The 24,783-nt window shown below is 35.6% G+C and overlaps 1 protein-coding gene and 1 long non-coding RNA gene across 4 annotated transcripts in view; one reads left to right on the plus strand and one right to left on the minus strand.

Moving 5' to 3' along the window:
* Positions 1-24,752, plus strand: part of PDCL2 (phosducin like 2) — a 36,144-nt gene extending 11,392 nt beyond the window's left edge. The window contains exons 2-6 of one of the 2 annotated variants that reach the window (XM_040483198.1): positions 465-585; positions 1,147-1,237; positions 13,856-13,999; positions 20,909-21,117; positions 24,564-24,752. In XM_040483198.1, the coding sequence (XP_040339132.1) occupies positions 465-585; positions 1,147-1,237; positions 13,856-13,999; positions 20,909-21,117; positions 24,564-24,721 (723 nt within the window). In that variant the 3' untranslated portion in view covers positions 24,722-24,752. The remainder of the gene's footprint in view (positions 1-464; positions 586-1,146; positions 1,238-13,855; positions 14,000-20,908; positions 21,118-24,563) is intronic. The other variant, XM_040483205.1, reaches the window with a different exon arrangement.
* Positions 1-24,783, minus strand: part of LOC121035492 (uncharacterized) — a 54,764-nt gene that overhangs the window by 22,784 nt on the left and 7,197 nt on the right. The window contains exon 1 of one of the 2 annotated variants that reach the window (XR_005792920.1): positions 3,357-6,280. The exons of the other annotated variant lie outside the window; for it this stretch is intronic. This is a non-coding gene — a long non-coding RNA (uncharacterized LOC121035492). Of the gene's footprint in view, positions 1-3,356; positions 6,281-24,783 lie in introns of those variants that run through there. 2 annotated transcript variants of the gene reach the window in all.

Raw genomic sequence — 24,783 nt, forward strand, 5'->3', positions numbered from 1 at the left:
AAAAAAAAAAAACTTTTAAAAAAAAAAATAAAAAAAAAAAAAAAAAAAAAAAAAGAAAAGAGAAGCGTGTTCACCTGGAGGTATTAAATGCCTATGTAGAAAAACAAAACAGTAGTTTTGCATGATGTTAATTGGTTTTGCCTAATATAGTCATGAGAGAATTTTCCATGATTTATGAGTTTACTTCATTAATATTTGATATATGTGTTCCAAATTGATTTTTTATTAAACATCTCAGGGTAACTTTGAGGGTAGAGGATGTATCTTATCTATCAAAGTATGTAGTACCACTTGTGCTGGGAAGTGAGGAAAAAGTAGGCCACTTCGTTCTATACTTTGAAACTAATTATTCCATTATCTGTAGAGTTCATGAACAATTGCATAGTTGAAAATGTTATATATCAATTTTACATGTACATATTAAAATGCACAACTGTGTTAATAGATTTTCTATTTTTTTATAGGATCCAAATGAAGATACAGAATGGAATGAAATTTTAAGAGATTTTGGCATTCTTCCTCCAAAAGAAGAGCCAAAAGATGAAATTGAAGAAATGGTTTTACGTTTACAAAAAGAAGCAATGGGTATAGTTGTGCATTTAGTGGGCTGGATGAGGAGATAATGATAGAGAAAGTGTATTTAATAAACTAAGAGGGAGAGAAGACATTAGAAATCCCACCCATACTTTTGAAATTAGGGTGCTGACACCTAAAGTTTTTAATTCATATGTCGAAAGTCACAAGCTAGTTAGTAACAGAGCTGAAACATCCTGGTATATAACCTAGTGAGCTTTTTTCTCTGCCATCTTCCTCTACCTTGTGATTACCTTCTATTTTGATCATATATATAGTATGCATTATGTGTTAAGACTTTCAAGTACTTGGGAAGTCTAAATTTATGGTGTCTAACTGATGTTCACATCTACTTTAAATGTAGCCTGGTAGTTCTGTGAATTCAGAGCAGGAATCACAGTAAACAAAACCAAAGCAGTCAGCTATAAAATAGCTTTATATATTGGAGAACCTGCAACATTAAAGATATTCTTTATTTCTATTTATTTCTATATTGTTTTTTCTAACCATATGATTATAAAGTAAAAAATGAGTTCTAAATAATTCAGTTATCTAAAATTTATTTTGTTTTAGTTAAGCCTTATGAAAAGATGACTCTTGCACAGTTGAAGGAAGCTGAAGATGAATTTGATGAAGAAGATATGAGAGCTATTGAAATATATAGGTATAGTGATTTATTTGGGCAACTTAAGAGTTTTTTTAATATTTATTTTTTTGAGAGACAGAGAGAGAGGAACAGAGCATGAGCAGGGGAGGGGCAGAAAGAGAGGGAGACGCAGAATCAAGCTGGCTCCAGGCTTCAAGTTGTTAGCACAGAGCCTGATATGGGGCTCGAACTCACAGACCGCAAGATCATGACCTGAGCTGAAATTGAATGCTTAATGGACTGAGCGACCCAGGTGCCCCAACTTATGAATTTTTGAATGGAGAAGTATTATAAGAATGAAATTTAAAAGGCCCTATTTTTTTCTACAGAATAGATTTTTAAAAAGAACAAAAGTAATTTTTAAAAATGTTTATTTATTTTGAGAGAGAGAGAGCAGGTGAGCAGAGAAAAGGCAGAGAGAGAGGGAGAAAGAGAATCCCAATTGGGCTCCACACTGTCAGCACAGAGCCTGATGCAGGGCTTGATCTCACAAACTGTGAGATCATGGCCTAAGCCGAAATCAAGAGTTGGACACTTCCAGGTGCCCCAAGAACAAAACTAATTTTTAAGGACATTTTAATTTTTTAAAATTAAGCTCAATGCCCAGCATGAGGCTTGAACCCATGATCTTGAGATCAAGAGTCACATGCTCTACCAACTAAGCCAACCCGTACCCTTCAAGAACATTTTAAAACCACCTCACTTTATATAAGTGCAATAGTTTTTTTCCTGAATATTTTTTCCTTTGCTTAAGTAAAAAGCTATCCAGTAATACACAGTGGAACTTCATCAAGTTACATATAAGTAAAGTGGAAATATCAGTAAAAGGCCAATAAGAGTCACAGTTTTCCTTCTAGGATGATGTATATCTTTTAATAAATAATTAATTACTCATAAATAAATTCTTTCCGAAATTAGAACAGGTATGTATATTTCCCAACTTCTCCTGAAACTCAAGCCTGATAAAGAAATTTCAAAAACAGAATGGCACAGAAAAATATCTCTTATATATAGGATATATAGAATACATACATATATAAAATATAGGCACAAAATTTTTAAACACAGTTTAGCAAATTAGGTCCAACAATTAAAAAAAAAGAACAATACATCCTGATCAAGTGGGATTGGTTCCAAGAATGCTGTTTTAACATGAAAAAAGCCCCAACAAAAGTGAATTGGATTAGAAGTAGCAATAGTCTGGTAGCAATGAGTACACCTAGCTCTTAGCTCTTGTTTTACCTAATAATAGGTACCAGTGTTCCTTGGAGGACTGCTTCATTCCACAGTGTGAGTTGAGAAAGTACAATATGAGTCAGGAGCATCATGTGGTGCCAGAAAGTAAAGAAATGCTATAGAAAAAAAGTTTTTTAAAGGTATAGGAGCAAAACGAAAGATTTTTAAATGGTCATAGTTGGAACAACTTGAGCAACAAAATAAATAATCATGATACTGGATTATAAAATAAATATCCAGGACTCCCTTGTGATATAAATAACTGAAATCATGAAAAATTCAGAGAAAGTAACACTGAGGAAAATAGAAAAATCACCATCAGAACACCACAATAATAATTAATCCCCCATGGGCAAGATTTGCTGATAGATGCTGAAATGAGTCGGGAAATTTAAATAGAAACAAGATATTTTCATAATCTCAAAGTATCTCCCCCCAAATATTTAGTAATTATAAAAGAGGAAATAGTAAGTTTACAGTGTAGACTTTTGGCAGATTCCATCTTAGGAAAAGACCAAGGTTAACATTACCAATAATATATTGGCATCAAGTAACTCCTGATATAATGCACTGTGGAGGACACATTACCTATGTAGTATCCTTGTCAATAATTTCATATCCTCAGTCTAATTATAAAAATATATCAGAGAAGCCCAAATTTGAGACATTTTCAAAAAACAACAGACTAGGTTCACATCAGGAAAGATGGCAGAATAGAAAGCTCTAGGGATCCATTTGTCCACCTAGATAATTATTGTACTAGAAGAAACAGTCTCAAGTGACAGCTTGGGAACTCTGGAGTCTATTTGAACACTTGTAGCTTCCAAGATAAAGTTTGGCTGGTAAACTGTAGTTAGTATTGGCTGATTTCAGTCCTTAGTGTGGTAATAGCTATCCATACCTTACCCCCAGCCCCATGGTAGGCAACTGTTTGGACAGCAGCCTGTGTTACTGAAAAAGCTTACTAAAGCCAGAGTGGACAGTAAAGACTTTGTCCTCAATATCAAGGTTCTGTGTTCTGATTATGAATTACTGCTTCTGAATGTGGAGATACAGGCACAAAGAGTGGTTGCTATGGTGTCAATTTTCACTGGCTCAGGTGGCTTCCAGAGGATATAAAGTAGCCACATCTGTTTGGTTGGTTGGTATTTGGACATTCAAAACAACTATAAATGAGGGAATTTAGAAAGCCTTGGGAAAGACAAAAGCTCAGAAAAGACCTGAGACAACCTTAATTCTTTTACCCCAGACTGATCTCTGGCACAGAGACACCATAAAGTAATAAAAAAAGAAATCATGGAAGGTAGGGATCTGATTTTTTAGAGTTACCACATTTATAAGAATCCAGTGTTGTTTTCAAATTACAAGGCATACAAAGAAACATAAGTATTTCCAATTCAAAGGAACAAAAGAAATCGACACAAAGACAGGAAAGCATTATATGAACAAAGTGAGAATAACAATAAAGAGATAGAAATTGTAAGAAGGAACCAAAAAGATATTCTAAGACTAAAAAGTACAATAAAAATTGAAATGAAATATATACTAGAGGGCTTCAAAAATCAGATTTGAACAAGCTGAAGAAAGAACAAATTTGAAGAGAAGAAAATTGAAATTATGGAGTCTGAGGAATAGAAGAAAAAAAGAATGAAGTGAACAGAGACTAATTGGCCTTGTGATACACTAAGTGAGCCAACTTATGTGGTATAAGAGTCCCAGCAGAAGAAAAGAGAAAGGGGCAGAAAGAATATTTGAAAAAATGATGTCTGAAAACTTCCCAAATTTAACAAAAGACACAAATCTCCAAATCCATGATGCTCAATGGGTTCCAAGTAGTATCAACTCAGAGACCCACACAAAGACACATCATAATCAACTATCAAAAGATAAAAACAAACTTGAAATCAATGAGAGAGAAGTAAAGTGTCACATACAATGGACCTTTAATAAAACTGTCAGTTTCTCATCAGAAATCTTGGAGGCCAGAAAGCAGTGAATTGATATATTTTAATTGCTACAAAACAACAACAATACCACACAAAACTACCAACTGAGAATTCTTCATTTGGCAAATCTATGTTGCAAATGAAGGATAAATTAAGACATTAATTTAAGCTAAGTGAGTTTGTAACTACTAGAATTGCCCTAAAAAAGTAGTCCTTCTTGCTGAAGTTTAAAAGGCACTAGACAGTAACTCAAAGCTTTATGAAGAAGTAAGTAACATAAAGGTAACTACATAAGCAAATATAAAAGCCAGAATCACTCAGCTTTTGTTCTTAACTCTGTCTTTTTCTGTATGATTTAAAAGGCAAAGACATAAAACAGCAATTATTTTTTTTTCATAAAACAACAATTATAAGTTGATGTTGATGGACAATGTATAACAATGTAGTTTGTAACAATGACAGCATGAAAGAGGAGGGATGGAGGTATATACAAGTGGAGCATTTGTCTAGTATTGAAACTAAGTTGGTATTATTCACAGTAGGTCATCATAAGATACTAATTTTAATCCTTAAGGTAAATGCTAAGAAAAAAACTAAAAGATTACAGAATGGAAAAGAAGAAGCAAATTAAAATGGCATATTACAAAAATCAACTAAATACAAAGGAAGAATTGAGGGACAAAAAGCAAATAAGAAACACAAAAGAGCTAAATGGCAGAAGTCCTTCATTAACAAGAATTGCTTTGTCGCGTTGGTCCCAGCCTATTGAGAATGATATTGTTGGTGAGGAATGCCTGAGGCATTCATCTGGGCCTGTATTACTCACATTTTGTGGCTGGACTAGCCCTTTGGTTCTTACTATGATTGTAGGATACGCTTTAGCAAAAACCCCACCAGGAACCATTGAGGAAAAAGAGTTACTACTCATAGGTGCTGGAAGCTACATGGCATGCCTAAAGGCCACATAGCCAGATTATTAGGGAGTAAGAGTACAGAGCTGGGGCTCTGCCTTTACTAGGGTCCATTGGTGGGGTGTTTAGGTTTCACAGGTTTACTCTTTATTGGCTAATTTAGTGCATAAGAGCTGGAATTAGGACATGGGAAAGGAGAAGCTGGTCATTCAAGCAGTCTAGTTTACCCAGGGGTTTCTGCAAGAGGGGTCCTCATAGGTGGGGGCAGCCTAATTCCTTATCTGGTTGTTTTGCTAGTAGCTGTGTCACAGCTGGCACCGTGTTTTTCGAGATGGATGTCTTTTGAAATGGACTCCTCAGCAACCAAAAGCTCAACGTCAGGCACTTACAGTACAATCAAAAAACTTCATGTCAGACACTTACATTATGTAGTTTAAATGTAAATGGATTTTAAATTAATTGATCTCCAATTAAAGGCAGATATTGGCAGAATGAATACAAAGAAACACAACCCATGTCCTGAAAACCAAAGACATCTTGAGAAAGAACAAAATTGGAGGACTCATACTTCCAGATTTTGAAACTTACTACAAAGTGACAGTAATCAAAACAATGTAGTAGTGACATAAGAAGAGACATACAGATCGCTAGAATAGGATAGAGAGCCCAGAAAGAAACCCTCACATATATATTCAAATGATTTTCAACAAGGTGTCAAGACCATTCAATCTTTTCAACAAATGGCACTGGGAAAACTAGATTTCTACATGGAGAAGAATAAGTTGGACTCCCACCTCATATCATAAACAACAAATAACAGAAAATGGATCAAAGACCTAAATATAAGAACTAAAACTTATGGGGAAAACATAAGGGGAAACATCCATGACATTGGATTTGGCAATGATTTCTTGGATATGACACCAAAAGCACAGCAACAAAAGAAAAAATAGATAAACTGGACTTTATCAAAATTTTACACTTTTGTACAAAGGACACTATCAAGAGAATGAAAAATAACCCACAGAATGGGAGAAAATATTTGCAAATTATATGTATAAATATATCATGTAGGATTACTAACCAGAATATATAAAGAATTCCTAAAACTCAGCAACAAAAGACAGCTCAATTTAAAAACATGCAAAGGACTTGAATAGACATTTCTCCAATGCAGGTATACAAATGGAAAGTCAGTACATGAAAAGATGATCAACTTAGTCATTAGGAAAATGCAAATCAAAAACATGAGATTCCATTTCTTTCCCACTAGGGTGGTTATAGTAAAGAAGACAGACGATAAAAGTTGGTGAGCATGTGGAGAAATTGGAACCCTCGTACGTTGCTAGTGGGAATGTAAAATGGTGCACTGCTTTGAAAAACAGTCTGGAATTTCCTCAGATGTTAAATATAGAATTACCATATGATTCACAATTCCACTTGGATGTGTATATATCCAAGAAAACTGAAAACATAAAATATGTATATGAATGTTCATAGCACTATTCAAAACAGCCAAAAAGTACAAAATGTGAATATCTGTCAACTGGGGAGAGGATAAACAAATTATAGTATATCAGACAATGGAATATTACCAGCCATTTAAAGAAATGTGGTACTGATATATGATACAATACAATTGAGCCTTTAAAATATTATGCTAAGTGAAAGAAGCCAGTAACAGAAGGCCATATTTTATATGATCCCACTTATATGAAATGTCCAGGATAGGAAAATTCATAGAGACAGAAATTATTAATTACCATGGCCTGTGATGGGAATAAGTGCAGATGGGGGAATAAGGAATAACTTTGGAGGAATAAAAATATTCTAGGATTAAATAGTGGTAATGGATGCATAACTTTGTGAATGTTTTAAAAATGACTGAATTGTACACTTCAAATAGTTGGATTTTGTTTTTCATTTTCTTTTTACTTTATTTATTTATTTATTTATTTATTTATTTATTTATTTAGAGAGTGAGTCAGGGACGGGCAGAGAGAGGGGAAGAGAGGATCTTAAGCAGGCCCTGTGCCCAGCACGGACCCTGGCGTGGGACTCAATCTCATGACTGTGAGTTCATGACCTGAGCCGAAATCAAGAGTGGAATGTTTAACCAACTGAGCCACCCAGGCGTCCCATATTTTTTTATAGTTGAATTTTATTATACATGCATGCCTCACTTTATTGCACTTCACTTTATTGCACTTTGCAGATACTGTCTTTTTTATGCATTGGAAGCTTGTGGCAGCCCTGCCTTGAGCAAGTCTATTGGTGCCATTTTTCTACCGCATTTGCTCACTTCATGATTGTCACATTTTGGTATTCTCACAATATTTCAAGCTTTTTTATTATTATTGTATTTGTCATGGTAATCTGTCATCAGTGATTATGACTCTCTGAAAGCTCAGATGATGGTTAGCATTTTTTAAAGGAATAATGTGTTTATTTGCTATTTATTTTTATTTTGTGAAGGTATGTACATTTTTTAGACATAACGATATTGTGCTCTTAATGGACTACAGCATAGTGTAAACATAACTTTTATACACTCTGGGAAACCAGAAAATCCACTTGACTCACTTTATCGTGAGTTTCACTTTATTGCAATGGTCTGGAATAGAACTCACAAAATCTTCAAGGTATGCTTATATATGAATTATATTACAATTAAAATGTAAAGATCATGGAGGAACTGAAATATTCATATGACCACTCTGGAAAGCAGTTTGGCAATTTCATACAAAGTTACATATACATTTAACATATAACCCAGCAATCACATTTCTGAGGGAATTGAAGATCTATGTCAATACAAAGAATTGTACATGAATGTTCATAATAGCTAAAAACAAAACAACGTAAAAGTCCATTGACGCGATGAATACATGTGAAGTGAGTGAATAAACAAATTGTAGTGTATTCACATAATGGAATACTACTCTGTAGGAATAGAAAGCAAACTAGTGATACACATAGTAACTTTGGTAAAATTCAAAAGCATTATACTAAATGAAAGAAGCCAGGCCAGGAGAATATTTGATATATGGTCATTTGCATCATTTAAAAATATGATTTTTTGATGAAAATATAAATTTCCAAAATTGACTCAATAAGAGATGGAAAAACATTAGTGAGAAGATAAACGGATTCCTAAAATTTGTTCTCTAGCTGATTTTTCTCTACTTTCAAGGCACAGATAATCTCTATGTTTTTATAAAGATGGAGAGTTTACTAATTTGTTGCATAAAACATGGTTATATTTATGGATAATATAACACTGATTGTCACAATCAGACAAGGTTCATACAGAAAGGAAATAAAACTCATGACTCAGGTGGTTGGTCAAAATAACCACCCAACATTGTTAAGAAAAATTTATATTTCTCATGTGAATCGACCTTATGACGATGCAACTAGCAAAATTCAGACTGTGGGAAACCTTGGACAAACAAGCCAGGTTCCTTTGATAAAGAAATTGCCAGGGGGGAAAAGTAGATGGAAAGAATCTGGATTAAATTAGATTTAAAAGATATAATAACCATATGTATAAATCTAATTTGGATCCTCATTTGAGTAAACAAACTTTAAAAAATGGAGACAATACTCAATGCCGTTGAACACTTACATGGTTAACATGGTAAATTTTATGTATATTTTATGTATTTTAGAATAGGATTATTTGAACATTATATAACTATATTAAGGAATTGTTGTTTTAGGTGTGATTGTGCTATGTGAATTAAATTTTTTAAAGTATCCTCATCTTTTGGAGATACATAATGAAATATTTACAGATGAAATTACATGATGTCTTATATTTGCTTCAGAATAGCCCGTGAGATGGGAAGTTAACAGGGGTAAAGATGTAAGATGTAGAGATTGGCCATGAATAGAAATAATTGATGGAAGATGCATGCATCTGGGGTCTCTTTACCTTTGTATATTTTGATAACTGTCCATAATATAGTGTAAAATACACATTCCTGAGATCAGAATGAAGAGGTAATAATCAGTAAATTTGGGTTGGGATCTCAGGAATATGTCAATCTTTGGAACCTGCTATACCTAAGTGATTCTCGTACAGGATGTCCACATGCCTTAACTTGGAAAACATTGCTTTAGGCCAATCTCACTTTTGAAACATAGATGCAAAAATCTTAAATACAATATTGACAAATAAAATAGCATATTAAAATCATTGTATATGGTGAATAATTAGAATTTATTCAAAGAATGCAAGGATTGTTCAATGATGGCAATCCTACTAATGTAATCATTTATGTCAGCAGAATTTATTGAGATAATTAATGCTTCTGTAACATGCAACTTCAAATTCACAGTGGTTTCACACAGGAAAGTTCCTTACTCAGGAACTTCAGTGACTCTTCTGTTACTCTGAAGAGTTACTTCAGTGACTCTTCTCTGGGTGATGACTAGGGATCTGGGCTCTTTTCATTAGGGCCACATCATGTCAGCATCCTTTCCCTCCGGCTTGTGGACTAGGGAGACAGTGTGAAAGACAGCACGGGACATTGCAGGGGTGAGTCACAGAAATGCATATTTCACTTTCACTCTTGATCTACTGGACATAATCCAGTCTCCTGGGCCTAATCTAACCACAAAGGAAGCTGGCAAATGTAGTCTTCCTGTGAGCCCTGGAAGAGAAAGCTATACCAATGACCAGCCAGTTTCTGCCACAGAGATGAAAGAGAGATACTACATGTGCAAGTTCTTTCACTTGCATATTCCATATCAAAAGTCCAAGTTTAATTGCCACCAGTTTGTGCCACATTATTTTCATATCTCAGTTGTCACTTTGGATCTAAGGAAAAAGGAACCTGTATCCTTTCAAAAGTTGTTATTAACAAGGGAAAATTCTGTAGTCATCCTGATAGTGGTGATATAAAGCAAATTCCTCATTTAAAGCCAAAACAAAACAAAAATTTTAAGAATTGTAAAAGCAGTTTTACATTCACAGCAAAATGAGTGGAAGGTATAGAGATTCCAATATACCCCCTGCCCCAGCAAATGCATAGTCTCCAGCATTATCAACATCTCCCACCAGAATGATAGATTTGCTATAATTGATGAACCTACATCAATACATCAAAATCACCCAAAGTCTACAGTGTTCATACAATACAGTCCATTTTTAGTGTTGTATTTTCTATGAGTTTGGACAAGTGCATAATGATGTATCCATCGTTATGGTATCATACAAAGTATTTTCACTACCCTGTAGTCTGCCTATTTGTCCCCTCCCCATTGCAAATCTCTGGCAACTGCTGATTTTTTTTATTGTCTCCATACCTTGCCTTTCCAGATTGTCATATAGTTGGGGTCATAGTTTGTAGCCTTCCCAGATTGGCTTCTTTCACTTGTAATATGCATTTAAGTTTCTTCCATGTCTTTTCATGGCTTGAGAGCTCATTTCTTTTTAGCACTGAATAATACTACATTATCTGGATACACCACAGTTTACCCATTCACTTACTTAAGGATATCTGAGTTACTTCCAAGTTTGGGCTATGATAAATTATTTTAAAGCTGCTATAAACACCCACGTGTAGGTTTTTGTGTAGACATAGTTTTCACTCCTTTGGGTAAATACCAAGGAGCATGATAGCAGGATCGTATGGTAAGAGTTTGTTTAATTATATAAGAAACTTCCAAACCATCTTCCAAAAGGTGACCGTTTTGTATTCCAACCAGCAATGAATGAGAGTTCCTGTTGCTCCACATCCTCTCAATCATTTGGTGTCAGTGTTGTAGATTTTGGCCATTTTAATAGATATGTTGTTCTCTGTTGTTTCAATTTGCATTTCCTTGATGACATAGATGTGGAGTATCTTTTAATATGCTTATTTGTCATCAATATATTTTTTGGTGAGTTGCTTGTTCAGGTCTTTGGCCCATTTTTGAATCAGGTTGTTTGTTTGTTTTCTGATTGTTGAGGTTTTAGGGTTCTTTGTATATTTTAGATAATACTCCTTCATCAGATGTACCTTCTGCAAATATTTTCTTCTAGTCTTTGCAAAGAAGGTACGTCCCTAGAGGCAATAATTGTTGTAGTGGTTTTCTGATCCCCAGTGTAGGTTGATAGTAGAACACAATTGAAATAGTAGTTCCAGATTCCCCAGTTTCTGGATTGCAGCAGGGAAAGCTATTCATTCCTTTGTCAGACCAGTTTTGAGTGTTGTTTTGGAAGTCATTCTTGGTAGCCAAGCCTAGAGTCTTCATCTTTATACTGAGTGGTGTGTAAAATACTTAATCCCCCAGATTAAGCTTTCTGCTGCTTTCTGTTTTTGTGAGTAAATCCCAACTGATAATTGTTAGGTGAAAAATGCAGGCCATTGGAAAGAAAGAAAGAAACAAAGAAAGAAAAGAAAAGAAAAGAAAAAAGAAAAGAAAAGAAAAGAGAAGGAAGAAGAAAGAAAAGAAAAGAAAAAGAAGAAAGGAGAAAGAAAAATGAGGCCGTTGAACACTATATCCCTTTCTGATGGCAAAACCAACCCAGGTGTTTAATTCTACTGAATTGCAAAGAAAAATGAGGAGGAGAAGGTGCAGAAGTAGAGGAGGAAGATAGTCACACCATTAAGTAGGGCATGGTGCCATCACTGGAACAAAAACTTTTTGAAATTTTTGGCAGATATAAGCCAGTAAGATCAAATTGAGGGAAGTTAATGATAGTGATGCTAAATAGTGCAAACAAAACTGGGCTCCCAAAAGATTTTTGGAGTAACTGTAAGTTCTGAATGTCTGAGCCAGTACAGGGAAAATTGAAGGATTTCAGTTTGAAAGTTGTGAGAAGGCCCTAGATTTGAATTCCTGTTCTTGGCATTCTTCTCTAGGCTTCATTTTGCTTGATTTACTTGTTATGTAAAGTGAGTGGTTTTACCTGATATGGTTCTAACACATGCAATAAAGACAGAATGTTCTAAAATATACCCAGGATTTAGGTTTGGCCATGCCAACAGAACAGGAGATAATTGCCATGGTGAAGATAGTTTATTACTCAGTTCTCAAGAGTAGTGGGCATGCCCTACAATGCAGGGCCATACAGGGAAGCATCAGAGTTGGTTAAGAGGCAGAAGGAGTGAGGGGATAGTATGGACATAACTCTTCATTGGGATTTCTGTGGGAAAGGTAAACTAAGCAGGGTGAGCAGATGTAGGATTGGCTAGTTGAATAATTTTGGCAGGCTCTGGGCTGTAGAGGCTGCCTCTAGTTGTCTGATTCCTGGGCCAGGAAAGATTAGAGAATAGGAATAGTGCCTCAGGCCAATAAAGGAGGTGGTTGAAGGATTGGGCTCTGAATTAGTTGGTTTGCTTTTAAGAAATGTGCTCTGCAGTGAGTATTTGCTATCTTTAGAAATTACCTAGCCCTGGGAGAGGCAGTCTCTCCAGGATCAGCAAGGTCGCAGATGCCAGAGCATCAATACAGAAAATAAGAAAATAAAGGGCCTGGTGGGCTCAATCAGTACAGGATGTGACTCTTGATCTTGGAGTTGTGAGTTCAAGCTCCATGTTGGACATGGAGATTACTTAAAAAAATTTTTTTTTCATTATACAGAAAATAAGAAAATCTAGTTGATACACAGAGAAAGAAAGGAGTGTGTACTCCCAGATAACTTAGAGGTATGGAATCAGTAACCTTTAAGAAACTTGTAGGTGTGTTGGAAACTCTGGATCCAAGTGTTCCACAACTAAATCAAAACATGCAAATTTTGAGAAAGTTTTTAAACAAAGTTTCAAGGTCCTCTATGGGTGAATAACTAGTTTCAAGGTCCTCTATGGGTATTTATTGAATACTCTAAGAAATCTACATATGTTATCTCATTTAATCCCCAACAATCCTGTGTAAATAAGTATTAATATTATTCCCATTTGCAGTTGCAAAACTGAAGCTTAGAGTGATTAAATAACTTGCCTGAGCTTATGCTGCTCATAAGTAGGAGTTGGCATTTAAACCCAGTTTAGTCTTAGAGTGATCACCCTTCTCTACCACCTCTTTACCTGCAATAAAGTTATAACAAGTAATTACACATGTTCGCAAAGGCTTTGGACCGAAGTTCAGCTCAGCATGATAGTTAAGAGCATGTAAACAGGGTGAGAATAGTACTAACTTGATAAAGTTAAATTAGTTAATGTAGTGCACTTAAAACAGTGCCTGGCAACATAGTAAGCACTCAGTAAATGTTAGCTATTATTATTAAGTATATGCTTCCTTAGTATTTAACCTGTGTATGTATGAGAATTTGTTGGCTCAATGCCCTCTATAGCTATGATTAAGACCTAGCCTTAAATAAAAATAAATTTAAAAGTCAATAGCTAACTCCTCTTTGTAATATTCATAATACAAATACCCATATGAAAAGAGGAATTGGAATTATAAGAGCATTAATAGTTATTCTAACATTCTTTAAAGTGTTTGATATGTACTAGCATGACATTCATCGCCCTAAATTGTTTCTGTGTATAGGAATGACCTGAAGACTATAACAATTTTCTTATGTAATTTCATTTTATTTTTTTAATTAGAGAAAAGCGGTTACAGGAATGGAAAGCTCTTAAGATAAAACAAAAATTTGGGGAATTAAGAGAAATTTCTGGAAATCAATATGTGAATGAAGTCACAAATGCAGAAAAAGATGTGTCAGTTATAATTCATTTATACAGATCAAGGTAATTACTATAGTATTTCTGTAAAATGTTAGTATACTAATGTTTTAAGATATTTATGTCTGGTTTTGAGGCTTTATAAGGCATATGACAAAGACCACTCAAGAAAAGAAAAATTATACATATGTATATATACATATATATGTATGTGTATATATATATATATATGTATGTATGTATATATATATATACACATAATGTTAAAAAACAAAATTCAAGTAAAAATCAAGTAAAATTGAAGATCTAATTGACTTCATTAAACAATTAATGAATCAGGCAGCATCCTATCTAGAACAAATGTAGAGGGGAGCTCCAAAGAGTTGTACAAAATGGAAGGCTTTTATAGGAAGGAGGGTGGACAGGAAGTTATTAGTAAAAGAAAAGGAAGGATTGTTTCTCTTAGGGGGAATACAGGGGTGTTCTTATTAGATGGATCACCTCATCTTCCTTTGGGGAATGGAGAGCCCATGTAACAGATTACCTCATTTGGTATTAACCAGAAAATTCCAGATTGATTAAATTCCACTTCTGGAGAGGTCGAAACTGCAATAAGTATTTGTTTGCTGTCTTGGGGGCAAGTGACTCCACCTTGGGCCTTGTGGCTTCCTTTTTAATGTGTACTTAATATACAAATGGAGTAATTGGCCTCAGGGATTAAATTAGATATTTTAGTATGTTTTCATGTCTCATTTAAAGAATTTGTGGCACTTCTTGGGGCGCCTGGGTGGCGCAGTCGGTTAAGCGTCCGACTTCAGCCAGGTCACGATCTCACGGTCCGTGAGTTCGAGCCCCGCGTCGGGCTCTGGGCTGATGGCTCAGAGCCTGGAGCCTGTTTCTGATTCTGTGTCTCCCTCTCTCTCTGACCCTCCCCCGTTCATGCTGTCTCTCTCTGTCCCAAAAATAAATAAACGTTGAAAAAAAAAAATAAAGAATTTGTGGCACTTCTTAAAAGAATAACACTCTTTCAGGGCACCTGGCTGGCTCAGTGGGAAGAACATGTAACTCTTGATCTCCGGAGTTGTGAGTTTGAGTCCCACAGTGGGTATGGAAACTATTTAAATAAGTAAATGAATTAAAAAGAAAAAAAAGAGGGGCATCTGGGTGGCTCAGTCAGTTAAGCATCCAACTCTTGATTTTGGTTCAATTCATGATCTCATGGTCATGGGATTGAGTCCCATGTCAAGCACCCCCCCGTCCAGCTCCACATTGAGCATGGAGCCTGCTTAAGATTCTCTCTCTCTCCCTCTCTCTCTGCCCCTCCTCCATGCATGCACACTTTCTCTCAGAAAAAGAAAAAAGAAAGAAAGAAAGAAAGAAAGAAAGAAAGAAAGAAAGAAAGAAAGAAAAAGAAAAATGACATTCTCTGGCAGTTATTTTTTTGTTAGCTTATTACAGAAAATTTCAAACATGCTGAAAAGTAGAAAGAATGATAAAATGAATACCCTAAATGCCAGCCAGGTAGATTTGAAAATGAACATTTTGCCATTTTTGTATCTTTTTGTCTGTATGTGGGTATGTGCCTGTGTACCTATCTGCAGGATCATTTCAAACTAAATTACACACAGCGTGAAGCTTTACTCCTGAGTACTTCAGCATGCATCTTCAAAATATAAGGGCATTTCTCTATATGACCACAATACTGTTTTCTCACCTAACAAAATTAGTTATAATTCCAAAATTAATAATAATTGACAAAGGATCCAGTTAAGGATCAGGCAGTACATTTGGATATATCATGTCTCTGAAGTCTCTTTAAAAAAAATTTTTTTTAACGTTTTATTTTATTTTTGAGACAGGGAGAGACAGAGCATGAACAGGGGAGGGTCAGAGAGAGGGAGACACAGAATCCAAAGCAGGCTCCAGGCTCTGAGCTGTCAGCACAGAACCCGACGTGGGGCTAGAACTCACGGACCGCGAGATCATGACCTGAGCTGAAGTCAGCCGCCTAACCGACTGAGCCACCCAGGCGCCCCTGAAGTCTCTTTCAATAGAACAATTCCCTCGTACTCACCTCTACTCCCCAAGCAGTTAATTTATAGTGCCTACTTGTACTAAGTTTAACCCAAGTGTCCCCAGGCCTTACCAGCCTGGTATATGATAATTGGGTAGAGTGGCCCATTCCCCAACTCTGTGTCACAGAGATCCTGCAAGCTCCCAGAGTTCCACAAATCTCTCTAGAGTTAGGTCCCAGCAACTCTGCCTGGGTGCCAAGCCAGTCCAGGAACATAGGTGATGCCAATTGCCCTCATTGTTTTCATCCATTCTCTGAATAAAAGATTTGTTTCTCCAGGTCCTCAGAGAAACTCTGTACAGAGCAATTTATGCAGATTAGGGCCCTGCTGTTTACCAGCTCACCAGTTCCTCACACGAATTTTAAGAGGACACCAGGCTCCATAAAAGAAGACATGACTGTTATTGTAACTAAAATGCTTGGTAATTAATTTTTGAGTAGTTTAAGGCCTTAAAAAGAATCTTTCGCATTATCTGATTTTGTACTACTTATCTGATTTTGATTTTTCACACATAAATATGAGAAACATGGACATTTACAATAATGGGATCTGTGCGTGAGAAGTGTTATATACAAATAGCTTACTAAATATCTTTTCTGAGACCCAGAATAGATGTTGGTTCTGAATGCCCATACCATGGCATAAAATTATTTACTTTAACAGTTATTTCTGGATACATTAATTAAATTTCACAAATAATTTTCAAAAATTCATGCAAGAGATTGATGTGTTATAGTTTCAGCTAGGCTGTTTCAAACTATCATATAACTTTGATGGACTCAAAGGATAAGCATCTTATTAAAATAATATTAAAAAAAATTTTGTAACATTTATTTATTTTTGAGAGAGAGAGAGAGAGCGAGCTGAGAAGGGGAAGAGAGGGAGAGGGAGACACAGAATCTGAAGCTGGCTCCAGGCTGTCAGCACAGAGCCTGACGCAGGGCTTGAACCCACGAACTGTGAGACCATGACCTGAGCCGAAGTCTAGCACTCAACTGACTGAACCACCCAGGCGCCCCTTAAAATAATATTTTAAGTGTTTGTGGCCTCAGAGGGCACTCAATCTAAGATAGTTACATAAAATATTTTTTTTCTTGACACTAAGAAAATGTATTCATGTGTTGCTATAGAACATACATTTTAAGAAAATTAATCTATAATCCAATTAACCTCTCTATATTTTATTTTTATTTGAGAGAGAGAGGGAGAGAGCAAGCACATGAGTAGGGGAGGAGCACAGAGAGAGGGAGAGAGAGAATCCCAAAAGCAGGCCCCATGCCCAGCACAGAGTCTGATGTGGAACTCAATCTCACAGCCGTGAGATCATGACCTGAGCCACCCAGGTGCCCCTATAATAAAATTTATAAAACAGAAAAAAATTATTTATATTACAAATAGTCCTTTGAAAAGTCTAGTTTTTAACTTAATGGGTTTACTCATAATTTCATCTTGTGAAGTGGAATATAACTGTTAAACATATTTGTATTTCTAGCTACCTTCTATAAATTTTATAGGAACATAAGAGCTTGTTTTTTAACTGGGTTCCTAAGTTCTATAATTTTAATGTCTTTTTGCTATTAAATTTATGGAACTGGGCCAACTCTTCATCGAAGTGAAGGCTCAGCTTGCTTAGTGTCCCCTTAGGGGAAGCTAACTCACCCTGGGCCAGTAAGCCTAGTAGCTGAGCTGCTTGGTCAACCTTGATTCTGATTTTATCCAATCTTACACCTGTGCCCAAATTATAATTTTGGGCTTCTATATCATTCCTATGCCAAACACATATTTTAAAATGTGAAGACCATAAAAAGGCCCTTAATTCATGTGCTAATGTCAGAGGTCTCCCTTATATTTTATAGCTCTTCTGGGGTTAAATTCTGGCCCTTGAATTCCAACACCAAATTTATTCCCTTACCATTTGCTGTCAGAATTGTCTTCAGACAAGCACTTTCTCCCTGCACCATAATCTATGACACCATACTTTTCTTTTTTTTTTTTTTTTTGTAACGTTTTTATTTATTTTTGAGACAGAGAGAGACAGAGCATGAATGGGGGAGGGGCAGAGAGAGAGGGAGACACAGAATCGGAAGCAGGCTCCAGGCTCTGAGCCATCAGCCCAGAGCCCGACGCGGGGCTCGAACTCAGGGACCGTGAGATCGTAACCTGAGCCGAAGTCGGACGCTTAACCGACTGAGCCACCCAGGCGCCCCAACACCATACTTTTCTAATTCCACACTTTTCACTATCACCATCAATGTCCACCTGCCTTCTACCATTCATATCACATACCCCATAAGTCTGCTATATCGACTCAGCTCTCATTCTGACAGGAATGATAAAAATCCCTTTGAATTAGATATCTAATTTAGTGGGTGCATTTCACCTATTTGAGAAAAACTGAAACTTATAAAGTCAATTTATGTTCTTGCTTTGTGTGGAAAACTGATAATTAAGTTAGGCAGTACATACTTTTCTAATATTAAAGTAGGCCACCCACTAAAATAAAGCAGGATCTAGATTTGTAGCAGGTTGTAATTATCAAAATGAATGATGTTATATATTCTGAAATGTAAATTAAATGTACAATACATTTAATTTGTTTTTCTTAGCTTTGTTTCTTGCTCTATAAATTGATATACAACATTGTCTAGTATTAAGAGGATGTCTGAGGATTTTGTAGATGCTGGAGATGCAAAAGGCATGTAAGACATCTGTCTGTCATTAAAGAAATTTCAATATAGTAGAGAAAGACAATTAAACATAATAATAAGGTCTACGTGCTAGAATTGAATTCTATACATAGTAGAATAAAAGTACTGAAGAGGGAGTAGTAAGATTTATCCTTGCAAAGAGGGACGTGTGGAACTTTCTATAGAGTGTGTAACTCTTGGTCTTGGCCTCAAAAAATAAGATTCCCCAAGGAGGAAGTAAACAGGATGAATGGGGTGTATTAGATAGAGGCACAGCTTGAAGAAGGATACAGAAATAAGATACAGTATCTTACTTTGGAGGGATTTAAGTAATGGTAGGAGGCAAAGCAGAATGCTGGGGAGACCACTAAGAACCTTGAAAGCTACACGGAGGAGCCCAGACTTTATTCTAAAGGCAGTGAGGAGCCATGGAGGTAAGCTAGAGGGAAGGGCAGTTGTTACATGATGAGATTTTCATGCTGAGCTCACATTGTCAGCAGGGTCAAGGATGAATTTTGGGAACCAAGCCTGGAAACAGACTATTTAGGACAATCTGATGCAGCTCAGATAAGAAAGGAAAGGAATAAAGTAATGGAGAGAAAGAGGAGAGGATAGGTATAAGGAGGTAGAAGCAACCTGACTTGATTACTGGTTAGATGTTGTAGAGAAAAGAGGCTTTTGGCTTGAGTGCTAAACTGAGAAAATACAGAAGAAATGTATAATATATACATATATAGCAGGTTTTTTTTTCTTTGAAAGAGGAGGGGAGATGCAGTTCATCAGTGCTATCAGAATGGATAAGATTGTACAGTGAATGTGTCTAGTATGAGAAGAGGGTCCAGGAAGAATACCTACATTTGAGGCATAGACAGAAGAAGGAAGTCAAAGAAGTAAAAAGGAAATTAATAGAAAGTGTTATCACAAAAGCCAAAAAAGGAGACCCTTTCAAGAAAGGAAGTGAACAGGGCATAGGGATTATTTTCTTTTTTATTTGGACTATGAAAAGGAGAGAGAATAGCTATCTGAAGAAGACAGAGTTGTAAGGAAGTCTAAAAAAAAATTAGTAACTTGAATATATTTATAGAAAGTGGAGAACACTGGGGGCGCCTGGGTGGCTCAGTAGGTTAAGCGTCCAACTCTTGGTTTCGGCTCAGGTCATGATCTCAGTTCATGAGTTTGAACCCTGAGATGGGCTCTGCGCTGACAGTACAGAGCCTGCTTGGGATTCTCTCTCTCTTCCTCTCTCTGCCCCTCTCCAACTCTCTCTCTCTCTTTCTCTCTCTCAAAATAGATTAAGAAGAAAAAAAAAAAAAGAAAGTGGAGAAGACTGAAAAAAAAAAAACAGGAAAAAAGAGAGCAGAATAACAAGCAGAGAAAGGTCCCACAGGAAATGGAAGGCGTATGGGATAAAGTAAAGGAGTAACTCTGAAACAGTTTGATAAAGCTGTGAGTGATAGAGAAAAGAGACTGAAGAGTGGGTATAATGGGAGTGAGGTGATAGAGCTAGAAGAATTGTAGGTTCTGGTTACAGTTCCAATCAATGTTTTTGGAAAATTTATTTATTTTTAGTAATCTCTATACCCAAGGTGGGGCTTCAACTCACAACCCCAAGATTAAGAGTCGCATGATCTTCTGACTGAGCCAGCCAGGTGCCCCTTAAATATCTGATAGGGAATAGTTCTGGATAATAGGGAACAGGATGCTGCATGGAGTGGGATGTCAAAGAAAAGTGTGGGTGAAGTATGTTCGAGTCAAGAAATTCAAGGAAGTTTGAGATAAGACAGTTTGGATGTGATAATCTCTTGTGGAAATAAGCCTAAGGCGGTCAAAAGAGTTGGAACTTCTTGTTTAAACTTAGAATTGCCAAGGATTCCCTAGAAGTGTGCTTTTTTTTCCCCCCTGGGTCCTATAAAGTAGGAACTGGCTTGATTAAATTGATGCTAAGTCACATGTGGTTAGCCTTAGTTAGGCATCAAATTCCCATGGCAGCAAGCTTCACTCCCAGGCTGTAATTGTGTTTGTAATTAATATGGGAGGACTTTGCAGTTGGTTCATACTCATTAAAGGTAATAGTAGAGAATAAAAGTTGATATGCTGTTACATTAAAAGAATATCCAAAGCTATATTTTTGTCATGAAGATGTTTCACTTACTTCATTAGATTGAGATAAGTAGTCTGTTTTTAAAGATATTGTGTATTATTTTTCTTTTTAGCATCCCAATGTGTTTGTTGGTTAACCAGCATCTTAGTCTTCTAGCAAGAAAGTTTCCAGAAACTAAATTTGTTAAAGCCATCGTGAATAGTTGTATTCAACACTACCATGACAATTGTTTACCAACAATTTTTGTTTATAAAAACGGTCAGATAGAAGGCAAATTCATTGGAATTATAGAATGTGGAGGGATAAATCTCAAGCTGGAAGGTAATGATATTATTTTTAAAATGTTTATTAAAAACAGGTGAAAACTTCCACAAATTAACAAGTAACATGAAAGTTTATTTTCACAAAACATAAGGTTTTTTTCCTCTAGCTTCTGGTGTCTTCTTCTATGTCTCCAGATTAATTTTCCTCAATAATACTCAATAATTTCCTCAATAATACTCGTTATAACATCCACTTGCTTAAATCCTTAAATAGTTCCTTGTGTCAAATCAGTTAAAAATACAAAATCTTCTGCTTGAGCATTTCAGCCGACCTATCCAGCTATATTTCTCCAGTGCTTTCTAGTTTCTGTTCCAGCCAGGCTGGTCTTCAGTCACTACCACAGACATACCTTACTCATTTGTGCCTTTATTCTTTGTCTCATACTCCTTCCCTATACCCAAAATACCCCACCATTCTTTATTCTTCCTTCCATGCCCTATTCCTTTGTGGTTTTCCTAGATTTCCATTTTGCTCATTGTGTGATTTTGGACCAATTCATAATCTTGTCTTCCTCTTCTCTACGAAATTTCTGTAGCGTATTTTCTTAATGTATTTTTCACTTATCCACATACTATCCAATTTTGTTAATCAATTCCCTTTATTTTCTTTTCAATTGTACACAGCACAATACTTTATAATTTTACCTTCTTTAAGAATTTTTATTTCCTAACCTACTTTTAAAAAATGTTTTATTTTTTTGAGAGAGAGACAGAGCATGAGCAGGAGAGGGGCAGAGAAAGAGGGAGACACAGAATCTGAAACAGGCTCCAGGCCCTGAGAACCTGATGCAGGGCTGCAGCTCACAGATCATGAGATCATGACCTGAGCCAAAGTCCGATGCTTAACCGACTGAGCCACCCAGGCACCCACTTCCTAACCTACTTCTAAGGCCATATCTTTGATCTAGTCATTTCTTAGAACTGCTTTAATTCTATTTTATTAAAATCTTTTTCTCACACCATCATGTTAAAGTCATTGGACCTCATCCCTTTAATTTGAAAGAAATTAATACTGGGGCACCTGGGTGGCTCAGTTGGTTGGGCCACCAACTTCGGCTCAGGTCATGATCTCACAGTTTGTGAGTTTGAGCCCTGCATCGGGCTCTGCGCTGACACTCAGAGTCTGGAGCCATGCTTTGGATTCTGTGTCTCCCTCCTTGTGCTATCTCTCAAAAATAAATAAATGTTAAAAAAAATAAAAGAAATTAATACATAAGAGTACAAACAATAATATAGTAAACATTCATGTAATCAATTACTGCCAAAAATAACAAATGTGAACATTTATTCATGTTTGCTTGAGTTGTTTCTTTGTTGCTCAAATAAACATTATAGATATAGTTGAAGTTACCTAGATTTTCATTCCTAGTCCCATTCTCCTCCCTGTCTCCCTGGAGGCAATCACTATCATGAGTAGTATGTTATCTCATCTGTGTTTTTTTTGTTTTTTGGGTTTTTTTTGTGTGTGCGTATAAACATTTTTAAAAAATTGTTGTAAAATGCACATAACATGAAATGTATCCATTTATCTTAACAATTTTTAAAATATACAATACAGTATTATTAATTGTAGTTACTATGCTATACATTACATCCCCAGGACTTATTTATTTAGCCATTTTTAGGTATATAGTTCAGTGTCATTAAGTACATTCACACTGTTGTGCAACCATTACCATCATCCATCTCTAGAACTTTTTATCTTGCATAACTGCAACTCTATACCCACTGAACAAAAGCCCCCTCCATTTCCCTTTTCCTCTAGTCTTGGCAACCACCGTCCACTTTCTGATTCTATGAATTTGGCTACTCTCAGTACCTCATATAAATGAATGATACAGTATTTGTCCCTTTGTGACTGGCTTATTTCACTTAGCATAATGTCCTTAAGGTTCATTCATATTACAGGATTTGTCAGAATTTCCTTCCTTTTTAAGGCTGAATAATATTCCATTTTATGTTTAGACCACATTTTGTTTATCCATTCATCTGTCCATGGGCACTTGGGTTGCTTCTACTCTTTGGCCATTGTGAATCATGCTGCTATGAATGTAAATGTACAAAAATAATCTGTTCTAGTCCCTGCCTTCAATTCTTTTGGGTATTTATTCAGAAGTTGAATTGCTGGATTGTATAGTAATTCTATTTTAAGTTTTTGAGAAATAGCATAGTGTTTTGCACAGTGGCTGCCCCATCTTACACTGCCACCAACAGGGCAGAGGCGTTCCAATTCGTCCACATCCTTGCCAACATCTGTTTTCTGTGTGTGTGTGTGTGTGTGTGTGTGTGTGTGTTTTGCATAGTACCATTCTAATATATGTGAGGTGTTTTCTCCACTGATTTTTAATGTTTCCTAATGTCATTTTTCATGGTTCCCAAAATGCTTCAATGTATTTCTGAAGTCTCTAATATACCTCTACTATTTGTCTCAACACAGCACTGTGTTTATTACTATAGCTTTATAACAACCTAGTTGTCTCTAGTAGGGCAAGTCTTTTTCAAAATTTCATGTAGATGTTGGAATTAGTCAACTTATGTGAAAAATTCTGTTGATTATTAGAATCATATTTATAGATTGTTGGGAGACTTGATATCCAATAACAGTGAATGTTCCTACCCATGAATGAGATAGATCTCATCATTTATTTTGGTCCTTTATGGTTTTTGTAATTTTCCTCACAGATATATATATCACATTTTGTAACATATTTTATAATTTTCCTCAAGAGTGTGTTTTATAATTTGCTTCATAAATATTCTGTTCGTCTATACAGTACTTAGGAATAAATTTAACAAAATGATGAATTTTCAGGGATTGGGGTTTTTGGCTATCAGTTAAATTCTTTTGGTTTCTCTCAGATATATTTTTGGTATTCATATTTTTATTCAAAATTTCCATTAAAGTTTTCAAATGTGTTGGCATAAGTTTTTCATAGTCTCGTAGCCATATTAGAATCTTTACCCTGACTATGTCCCATGTAAATTCTTTATATGAATTTATTTTTTTCCCTTTTGTGGTCATTTTTGCCTGAGGTATGTCTATTAGTTTCTTCAAAGAACCAGCTTTTGGTTTTGTTGGTCACGTATACTGATTTTTTCTACTTTTGCTAAAGTCTTCATTATATTCCTCTTTCAGTTTTTTTTGGGGGGGGAGGGGGTTACTTTATTGTTCTTTGCCTAGCTTCTTGATTTAAAATTTTAAGCCACTTATTTTAAGTCAATTTAAAATAAACATCTTAGCCGTAATTTCTCCCTTTAAGTATAACTTTGCTGTATCCAATGTGTATTTTGATATTGTAGTCCTTTCACAGTCACTCAGTTCTAAATATATCTAAATATACACATTAATTTTTTATTAGCATCAACTACTGTTTCATATAGATGAGAAATTCTTTTTATTTTCCAAGATTTTTATCTGATTTAATGATGGGTTATTTATTGCAGAACTTGAATGGAAACTAGCAGAAGTTGGAGCGATACAGACTGATTTAGAAGAAAACCCCAAAAAAGGCATTGTAGATGTGATGGTATCTTCAATTAGAAACACTTCTCTTTATGATGACACTAATAGTTCAAGCAGTGATAATGATGATACCAAATAGAAATATTTAATAAATAGCTTCAAAGTATTTATGTACTGTTTTGTCAATGCCTTTATAGAGAT

The sequence above is a fragment of the Herpailurus yagouaroundi genome, unplaced genomic scaffold, assembly GCF_014898765.1.
Source record: "Herpailurus yagouaroundi ecotype Mexico unplaced genomic scaffold, PumYag 28, whole genome shotgun sequence".
NCBI classification, from domain to species: domain Eukaryota; kingdom Metazoa; phylum Chordata; class Mammalia; order Carnivora; family Felidae; genus Herpailurus; species Herpailurus yagouaroundi.